We start from the raw sequence: 9,852 nt of genomic DNA on the forward strand, positions 1-9,852 counted from the left end.
CAATCAGGTTGCCTAAGATTAAACAGCATATCCATCCCAAGAATCCCAACTGCTTTTTGCAATACGAACTCTGTATTTGGTTCTTCCATTAAGCTTGCTGGGAAAAATCATCAAGAATCCTACTGGAGTTATACATGAAGAATCCTTAGTTTAGAAACTTTTGTTAAGAATTATTTACCCTTTTTTCTACCTTCATCTTGCCCTAAATCTCATACAGTTTATGCATATAGCATGAACATAAGACGTTGGGACTGCATCTCTTGCATTTGGAGAAACATAAACATAGATGAGACAGATGAGGCTCTTGATGATTTATTAACTCACTTTACTATTTCTAAGCAGTAAGTTTTCAATACCACAAACTTGAGATAAAGAATCAGGATGTACATGTACATATTATCCCACCAATTCACCATCCAACAAATTGAACATGAACAAACAAAAAAAAATCACTATCTTGTAGCAGATGGGGAAAGTGGTAAATAAGATTATAACACAGAAAGAAAAAAATGAAGATTTTCCCCCTACACCTCTAATGAAATAATGGTATTGTGTAAGAAGAACTGGGGCCGAAAAGTTTACTTTGGTCTAGCAGCAACATGTCTTCCATTGTATAGAGTTTGAAGAAGCACCCAACAGTTATCAATTATGTTCTCCATATGACGTAAACTTGATATTAAGCCGCACTTTTCTTTCCTCTAACTCGCGCATCATGATGTTTATCTTTATGAGTTCCTATAAAGGATTTTGAAGATTCTCGGGCATCAGTATGTTTCTTCCTTCTTGGACCAGTGGAATCAACTAAGGGACCCGACCATGTTTGTATTGGTTCCTTAGGATAACCAAATGAGGTTGTACTGAATGGGACATCAGGAGGAACAAGAGCAGGATCAATATGATGTGAAGCGCCCAATGGGTAACCAACTGCCCCATCCTGGTGCGGTGGAGGAAACTTTTCGCTTTTACTCTTCGCATTATGTGTAATTAATCTCCTTCTCTGTTTCAGATCAAAACAAAAGATTAGCATACAAGTCAAAACCTGAATTAAATGACTATACTAAAGTTTGGTCATATGGACAAGTTATCTGTTAGCATGTCATGATTTGTAGTACACTAAATAAAACTCATTTTGTGTGGCAAATAGGATAAACTGGGGCTACAATGTCAGCATTATGCAGCGGCCAACCACAATGGTTAAGCTATATGTAAAGCATCACAGGTATCTTACAGTATTCTATATAGTGCAGGCCATTTATTTTGATTATAAGCATGCATGTGTAACAAACTATCAAGTTCAAAGAAGATTATTCATAGAGGTGTTGTATTACTGTATTAGACATACATCAATATTAGATTGAAGCTCCGCATTGGCTTCTGGAGCTGCCATAGTCCTAGGACCACGTTCACGTGTACGTGTTTTCTTTGCACCATCAGCCTGGGCTCTACCAGCAGCTCTTATTCTGCAGTGGATAAAAATTTACTCATCACACATCATTCAAGATCAGCACGTGAATATAACTAAAATTACATAAGGTGAAAGTTGCAAGATATAGCTTCAAAAAATCTGCATAAATATGACTTCAGGAATGAATGTGCCTTCAGGATATGAATATGCATGATATACCAAGATTTTCGTTTTTCTTCTTTTGCCACAGAATAATACCCGATTAGCAGTAAGAAAAGCCAAGTTGTTCCTATTTTTTAACTAGTATTGCAATGTGATGGCATGATTCACATTCAGATGCTCACTAATGTTACAGAGGGAGAGATATCCAGGAAATTTTAAGATGTCACCACGGCATCTGCCATCTAGTCTGGAGCAACATGAATGAAACATCTAAAATAGTAGAAACACTTATAATAGAATAGAATCACACAGTTTATTATACTCAATCTTAATGATGCATGAACATTCTACGAAATCCATACCTGCGAGCTTCATCATCTCGACGTTTAGCATCAATTTCTTTGGTTGGGGGATACTTTGGTAGGCTAGAAGGTTCACAAGCATAAGGCTCTGTCATGAAAAACTGCAAATGAGGAAAGAAAAAGCAAAACAGAGAGTATAAGCATATTTATCCGAAGGAAGCATTTTAGCAATAACCCAATATTCATGATTGTAATCAACAAAGTATAGATAGAACAGCATCAATTATCATAAAAAGATTGAGTTATGACTTGGGACCACATTACCAGGTAAAAATTCTGTACAAAGCAGTGAAAAGGACTGGACCGTTCAGTTTCGTTCAAACCACAAGAGCCAACCAAAATTCAAGGAAAATGTATGCAGAGATAGTAATACAAAAACTCCTTTTACAAGCTAAATGGCAATTGAGTTGTCACACATTCTATTGAGTCCCAAATGCAATCCAGTTTGTCATGAAATCAAGATGCATTCTAGTTGATGGAGTTTTTAAAAGGGTGTGTGTGTGTGTGTGTGTGCACACACAGAGAGAGAGAGAGAGAGAGAGAGAGAAGCCTTATCATCAAGAAAACATTGAGAAAAAATGTAGAAGCGCACTTGGTTAGAACAAAAAATGGTCACAGTATTAGAACTTGCCTCGCTACTCAATGCAGCTGAGGCTGTCTGACGCTCTGCAGGATCAATCGCAAGTAAACTTTCGATTAGAGGCAGTGCTGATGGGGGGAAATCTTTAAAAGTTTCTCTTATGCTTCTTTTGTAAGGATCTCGGGGCTTAAATAAAGTTGCATTCGGCAACTTTGCTTTTTTCCAGTACTCATCTGTAGGTGACCCGCATAGTTTGTATATCTTGTGGAGTTGTTCTACCTGTATAAGGAACAAACATATTAGACACGCTCACAAATATGTAGGTCAAACACTAATCACAAAAATGCAGGATTATGGTATCAGACTTGCAGCAATATTATTTATGTTCAATAATATGTTTGATATTAGCATCTTAAACTTAAACTACTAACAAGAAGACCGGGAGATAGGAGCAAAAAGAAGAACCATTTTAGAACATCAATTTTCACCAACTGAACACATGGGTATGAATTCAATTAGAAAGATCAGTCTCAATTCAATAGAGAAAAAGGGCGTTGAGTTTTGACAAGGAGTGGCATATGTTAAATCAAGTGCCTAATTATAATGGCTGGAAAAGCAAAGGACTAGTTATAAAAACCAGGGTGCAGTGGACTAAGCATGGAAACCAAAATTTAACAAATTTACCTCAGTACGACCAGGCATGATAGGCTTCCCAGCTAGTAACTCTGCTAAAATGCAACCAGCGCTCCAAAGATCCACACCCACACTATAATCAGTAGCCCCGAGAAGAAGCTCAGGAGGTCGATACCATAGAGTAACCACTCGACTAGTCATGGGATGCTTGTTCTTTGGATCGAAGAAAGAAGCCAAGCCAAAGTCAGCAATCTTAAGTATTCCTTCGTTGTCAATCAGAAGATTGGATCCCTTGATGTCGCGATGAAGCACACCACGGTTGTGACAGTGCTCAAGTCCAGATAATAGTTGATGCATATAACATTTGACCTAAAATGTGAAGTGTATCCATTTGAGAGAATATCACAGGGAAGAAACCACATATGTATTCAAATGTGTTAAATTAGAACCAAAGTTTAGGAGATACTGGCTAACCTGTGGTTCAGTAAACTTAATTTCTGGGCTTGCAGCAAGTCCAGCTAGGTCATGTTCCATATATTCCAACACCAGGTACAAACTACATGACATCCTTGAAGTGACCAGACCCTCCAACTTTACAACATTAATATGATCTAATCTCCGCAAAATTAGGATTTCTCTAGCCATAAACTTCACACTCTCGGGTTCCAAATTGTCAAATCTAACTTTCTTTAGAGCAACAATTTTCCCCGTCAACATATCTTTAGCTTTGTACACATTACTGTATGTTCCTGATCCAATCTGACATCAACGAATTCAAAAAGTTCAGAAAAAGGATTGATAGAATCAGGCGCAACCAAAAGTACAGGAAGTAAGAGCAAGCTATACACAGATCCATCAAGTTTACATGCATATGAACAAAAAAGTAATCAATACTTTGCGACAATTGATATGGCCACACCATTTATGACAGACATTCCAAATAAGAAGTTCTTGAACAATGCACATCTCAAATGACCTGAACTATGAATTTTCCGTTCAATGCACAACAGATTAACCTAAGAACATCACTAATTCCATAAACCATTGTTATTAAACTGCAAATTCAGCCATTTAAGAATCACAATATCACTCTTTTTCCAGAAATAGAAAGTGGAATAGCGAAACACACCTTATCAATTTTCTCAAAGGTGTCTGCTTTCCGTGGAATCCACCCATTGAGCGCCTCCCCACACACTGCCGTGAGCCAAGGGGGCCACCCAGCAGCTACCTGCTCGCCCCGCGCTTTATTTGGCACATTACTCAGCCTTGGGTTTGGCTTGGACCGCCTCCTCTCCCCCTTAGGAGGCCGCTGACTTCCATGGCCATTCTCCTCCTTCTGAGCCTCACCCCCACCAACAGAAACCTCACCACCAACTTGAGCATCACTATCCACCTTGGCCACCACAACATCATCTACCTTCCTACTTGACTCCACACTCAAATCCTTCCTCACACTCTTAGTCTCAGTCTCAACTCCCGAGGTCGTTTCTCTGCTAATTATACACCCCATTCTTGAATCTAAGCCTCATCTCTCAACATTTTACACACAAAGACTCTACCTTTCTTCCTCCAAAACTAATCACTAACAAAACTAACCAATTTGGCTAAACACCCTTTTCAAATCTACAACTCACAAACCCAAAAGAACCAGTCTTTCAACTAAAAAACTATCACAACCTGAGCCCAACAACTCCCATGGATCAACCTGTTCACCAAAACCAAGTACATAAATGCATGTGATTAGCAAAACCCAACAATCAAAATCACCAAACTAACAAAAACTAGCTCAAAGATTGAAACTTTACTTAAATAAAGAACTGGGTTCTGTTCAAGATTCACTCACAGGTCAAAAACCTGATCTGGGTATTGGGGGAGTTGAGTGTATGAATGAATTTCCAAAAGAAAGTGACAGACTGGTAGAGAGAGAAAGTGATGTATATATATAAAACTAGAGAGAGAAAGTGAGACAGAGAGAGAGAGAGGGTAGAGTTGAAACTTACTGAGAATGAAGATGAATCTGTGTTGGTTGGATTGGTAAGATTTGAGTGTGTTTTTGTTTTGGAGTGGTTTGTGGCTCTCTCAGACAAAAGAGGGACGAATAAAGGAGTAGCAGATCTCCCCCATTTTTACGAGTCAAACCCGACAACTCTCTCCATAAGGAGGAATGAATATGAATTTATATTATTACTATTTTCTTAGTCTTATATGTTAATATGTTTATTTTCTTTTTCTTTCTGTTAAGTTTATCTTTTTCCCTACTTTGAGGTCATACAGATTATAGAATTTCTAGTCCTCATGAAGGTTTGTCAGGAATGGTTTTAGTGTGGAAAGAAGAAAGAGACAGACGAAGCAGGTTTTAGTGTGGAAAGAAGAAAGAGAGAGACAAAAATAAAGAAGGAAAAAGAACGTGAGAATTTATCGGCCGTTAGATATGTCATTTACAGTAATCTAATATCGTCTTAAAGGTAAGAGTCATCGTTAAAAGCTCCAATTAGCACTTGACGAAATTGCTGGAGTCGCTCATGTGTGCATCTATTATGAAAATAAACTTTTAGAAGACAAAATTTTGGCTCCCATCTTCACCTCTTGTTTGTTCATCTCACTCGTTACTTGTGATTTACCTCAATATTCTCATTGAAGTATTCATTTTCAACATATGGTATAGTTGAAGTATTAACTTAAGAGTTTGAAGTACATATTTTATGTACGACTACTGAAGATCTTGTTAATATTAACTTTCCGCAATGCATATATATTCAAAGTTAAATGAAGCATACATGTATGCAAGAAAACTACAACACAAAGCGTTGGTAAATTGTGATAAATGTTTCGTGTGACATAACTCACATAAGTGGTACTAAAAAAGATTTTTCATTAAGATTTTGTTACTTTCTTTTCTATTCGCAGAAGACAAGTTTGACCATCACCAAAAGACGATTGCCAAATTGACAAATATAAACTCAGTGTAGTTTTGCTCCTGCAATTTGCAAAGCACCCAAGTACTGAAATCAGTGAAACGGAATCCAGAATAGGGCGGCAAGGTAGACGTCAATACAGCAAGAAAAGTCATGATTTACAGCAGCAGGCAAATTAAAATTCAAAAACGGTGAAATGGATAGGGATGCACGGAATAAACTCAAAATAGATACCACTTCAATAGGACTCCTTTGACCAACTTCATGCAACAGTTGTCCATAAGAAAATAAATTAGAGGTTACATAACTGCAGAAGTAGCTTAAAATGTCCACACTAGCAAAGGGATAGAACAGAAACCACATTCTATATATAGAAAGCCGACCGAGTGCCTAAGTTGACCAAAATTGTCCAAGTTGCTCAAGTTCCTCAATCGTCATTCTTCTTCTTTTTCTTCTTCTCTTTCTTCTTGCTTGGAGCTTCAGATTCTTCCTCTTCTTCGGCATGTTTTCTTTTCCTTTTCTTCTTCTCAACCTCACCATTCTGTACCTCAACATCCTCAGCTGATTGTTTCTTCTTTTTCTTCTTTTCCTTCTTTTCCTTCTTCACTGGCTCTTCATCTTCTGGCTCCACATTGTCATTTGTGTCGGGCATGTCCTCGTCATCAACCTTCTTCCTTTTCTTCTTCTCGTTCGTTGTTTCATCAGTCTTTCCAGCAGGAGTGGTTTGCCCTAGAACTGAATCTGCTGCAGGATTATATGCCTACAAAGACACAAAAAAGTTGTGATAAATTGATAATCAACATAATTAACTGACTGAAGTAGAACTACAAAGCAAATGTCATACCTTGGCAGCAGTTATCAATCCTCCAGCACCCTTCTTGCGATCCTTGTCATAGGCTTCTATCAATGGCTTTCCTTTAGTCGATCCAGCAGACTGACTCAATGCTTTCCCTTCAAGACTCCTTATCCGTGCTTCCACTTTGCCTCGACTTTCTACTCCCACCGAGTTATCTAGGCTATCTCCCTCTCTAAGAGCATCAATTCTTATTGAAAGTACAGCTTTGCTAGCAAGCGTCCTAGAAATTTTACCCTTGAGCTTTGGAGCTGCCTGACCAACCAAGGATGCATGGTAGATAAGCCCATATTTTGGAGTTGCATGCTTAGTCTTGAGAGCCCTAAAGAGAGCCTTTTCAGCTCCAAGAATCTGAATTGTGCTCCCAGGCTGCTTTGCAAGGTTCACCAAGCTACCACCATGGGCAATGAGGCGAGCACCAACAAGCTCCCCAACCAAAGCAGTCAAATTTGGTGCAATAGTGTTCATCCTTGTTTTTAGATAATCAAATAGCTGGGCTCTATACTCAGCTAGAGAAAGGACTTGTTCGCAGAGTTCCTTGATGTTAATCAAATCAAGGTCACTAATTTCGGTTCCCATAGATATAACAGCTGCTTCCTTCAATTCAGTCTCAACCTCGTCCGATAATATCTGAAATATATTGTCCAAAAAAATGATTCAAAACTTTCGCCTCATAATTGGCATGGCAACTACAATGACAAATAAACATACAATAAGAAGTTTTGGTTTCACAAAATATAATTGTAACACACAAATGAGTCCCCATTTGTTCACCCCAGAGCAATAAGAGAATTTAATCTCAAAAAATCAATGCACTGGACACCCAAAGGAGACAGCAAAATGATCAATAACCAATTATTACCTCTGAGAAATCAAGCTTTGCAGCATTAACACGAAAGCCCATCAGCTTTACTGCCTTGGCGTAAGCAATATTGTCCTGTATGATCTTAGCAAGTTCTGGAAAATGCCAACCATACCATTCTCGAACTCTCATAGCATATGTATTTAACTCTTTATCAAGATCATCAAGCAAACCAATGGCTTGAATAACCATAGTATCAACCTGAAACACCGCAATATATATTAGGAACATACACTCAGAAAACTATATCACATAATAATACCAAGCAACAATAGTGTATTGAAAATTTCTTCAGTAAATTTCACTGTTTCAAAGACATCAGTACCAGTCCTTTAATAACTAAATAAGCCAATCCAGAAACAAATATCATCCAATTATTATTTTTCGTGTGTATGCATCCAGTTCAAATGGCAAATAAATAACATAAAATAAAAAACAGTAATTTAAATTTCAATAGCAAAATTTTCCAAAACCAGCCAAGCAATATGCAAAACGCTCAAAAAACGTAAATAACCAAACTGGATGAGAAGAAAACCACCTACAACCATTAATATACTGGGACGCAAATGTATTAATGTACTATCAATCTTGAGGCATACAATTGCACAACTCTACGCATCAATGAATTTACTGTATTCCTCACAATCCTTCCTTTTATCAAGAGAAGAATGATCTTCTAAAAGTATATCATTCAAGAGGTAGATAGTAAGACTATAGAATACACACCTTATCGGCACTGAACTTGAGCTTGTATCTAGATAAACTATGAGATAAACCCAAGCTCATTGGTGCCATGTCTTGAAGTTGTAAACCCGTTACAACATCATTCAACTGACTTCTAATACCTCTCATCAACTCCATCACAGCATTGTCATGAACACATTCAATTTTCTGCAAAATATAAAATGCATCAACTTAATGTGAAACAACAATGAAACATTAGATTGCACATACCACTCTCTTTAATCATTGTTTCATCATTTATAAATCTAGCTTACTTACCAGTTTCTCCTTGATGATATTTCCTAGCTTTGAATCTGCAACACCCAGAATTTCACCCTCACAGTGCTTTTTCAAGAACTTGCGCAGATCCTTGGTGGGTTTACTGTCGATCAACATCGTTGCTGCCTCGAGAGCCTCTGACATATTCTCAAACTTGGAGAAAGCTTTCAGTTTGACAACCTACATATCCATAACATATACACATTAAAATATTTATATCAAGCAAATACAAAGCAAATATATCAGACAATAATATATAAAACACATACTCATACACACTAATAATAATAAGTAGATACACAACGAGAAATGACCTTTCTTGCTGACTCTCCAGTTTCAAACTCCTTCGCTATGTCATGAGCCTGCAATACAAGTTAGGACGAAATAAAATTAGACCGAAAACTCAAAAGCTGATAAAAATTGGTTATTTCATCTATTTGTAATGCCATAATCTATACAAAACTCCCTACTCAATTTTCGAAAACACCAAAACAGACTAAGCATACTACCAAACTGCTATTACCTTCTCTTTTTCTCTCTTTCAACTTCAGAACCAGCTCACACATGAATCCCATTAACACATAAAAATCAAGCACAATACATAATAGCCTTGAGAGAGTGTGATTACCTCAGCCTTGGTGAACTTGCCGTCATCCTTCAACACTTTGAAGAGCATAAACCCTCCAGGGTTTTCAAACAACAGAAGCATTTTCGCAGTTTTCCTCAACACAAAACCCTACACAACAAAAAACCCAGATAAGCCCCTGAATCCAATCACTGAAAGCTTAAACCTTCAGACCCAGAAACACCTCAAAAACACAGAACAGCCCCAACCAAAAATATCACACTTGCAACACTAAAGGTTCAAACTTTAATCACTGAACAAGAAAGAGAGTCAAACCCATGAGAACCCAGGTGAAGCTTACCTCTGAATTTGGCTGCGATGGAGGTTTTGGCTGCGTTGAGGGAAGGAGAGAGGGGTTGTGAAATAGAGGAGGGTCTAGGGTTTAAAGGCCGAGTGGGAGAGAAGAGATGCTTTATTTATATAGGGGTTTTCTGCACGACTACTGATACAGTG

The 9,852-nt window shown here is 37.8% G+C and overlaps 2 protein-coding genes across 2 annotated transcripts; both read right to left on the reverse strand.

Moving 5' to 3' along the window:
- Nucleotides 1–301: 301 nt before the first annotated feature.
- LOC101304233 (probable serine/threonine-protein kinase At1g54610-like) lies at nt 302–5,122 on the reverse strand. Its single transcript, XM_004289567.1, has 8 exons — nt 4,948–5,122; nt 4,272–4,847; nt 3,617–3,901; nt 3,194–3,511; nt 2,561–2,788; nt 1,930–2,030; nt 1,343–1,460; nt 302–997 (listed from the first exon to the last, which is right to left on the reverse strand). Exons 2-8 carry the CDS (start codon nt 4,650–4,652, stop codon nt 677–679), a joined length of 1,752 nt encoding a protein of 583 aa, XP_004289615.1. The 5' UTR covers nt 4,653–4,847; nt 4,948–5,122; the 3' UTR covers nt 302–676.
- Nucleotides 5,123–6,275: 1,153 nt separating this feature from the next.
- LOC101304523 (probable nucleolar protein 5-2-like) lies at nt 6,276–9,483 on the reverse strand. Its single transcript, XM_004289568.1, has 7 exons — nt 9,409–9,483; nt 9,089–9,136; nt 8,775–8,954; nt 8,499–8,663; nt 7,773–7,973; nt 6,902–7,540; nt 6,276–6,817 (listed from the first exon to the last, which is right to left on the reverse strand). The coding sequence occupies exons 1-7, from the start codon at nt 9,481–9,483 to the stop codon at nt 6,485–6,487; spliced, it is 1,641 nt and encodes a 546-aa protein (XP_004289616.1). The 3' UTR covers nt 6,276–6,484.
- Nucleotides 9,484–9,852: the final 369 nt, after the last annotated feature.

This window comes from Fragaria vesca, linkage group LG2, assembly GCF_000184155.1.
Source record: "Fragaria vesca subsp. vesca linkage group LG2, FraVesHawaii_1.0, whole genome shotgun sequence".
Classification (NCBI taxonomy): Eukaryota; Viridiplantae; Streptophyta; class Magnoliopsida; order Rosales; family Rosaceae; genus Fragaria; species Fragaria vesca.

Coding starts and splice junctions, on each gene's coding strand:
- LOC101304233 (XM_004289567.1), bottom strand. CDS start 4,652: ATGGGGTGTATAATTAGCAGAGAAACGACCTCGGGAGTTGAGACTGAG. Junction 3,512..3,616: donor TTAAGTTTACTGAACCACAG/GTTAGCCAGTAT, acceptor TTCACATTTTAG/GTCAAATGTTATATGCATCA. Junction 998..1,342: donor AGCTTCAATCTAATATTGAT/GTATGTCTAATA, acceptor GATCTGAAACAG/AGAAGGAGATTAATTACACA.
- LOC101304523 (XM_004289568.1), bottom strand. CDS start 9,483: ATGCTTCTGTTGTTTGAAAACCCTGGAGGGTTTATGCTCTTCAAAGTG. Junction 7,541..7,772: donor CAAAGCTTGATTTCTCAGAG/GTAATAATTGGT, acceptor AATATATTTCAG/ATATTATCGGACGAGGTTGA. Junction 6,818..6,901: donor GATTGATAACTGCTGCCAAG/GTATGACATTTG, acceptor GTGTCTTTGTAG/GCATATAATCCTGCAGCAGA.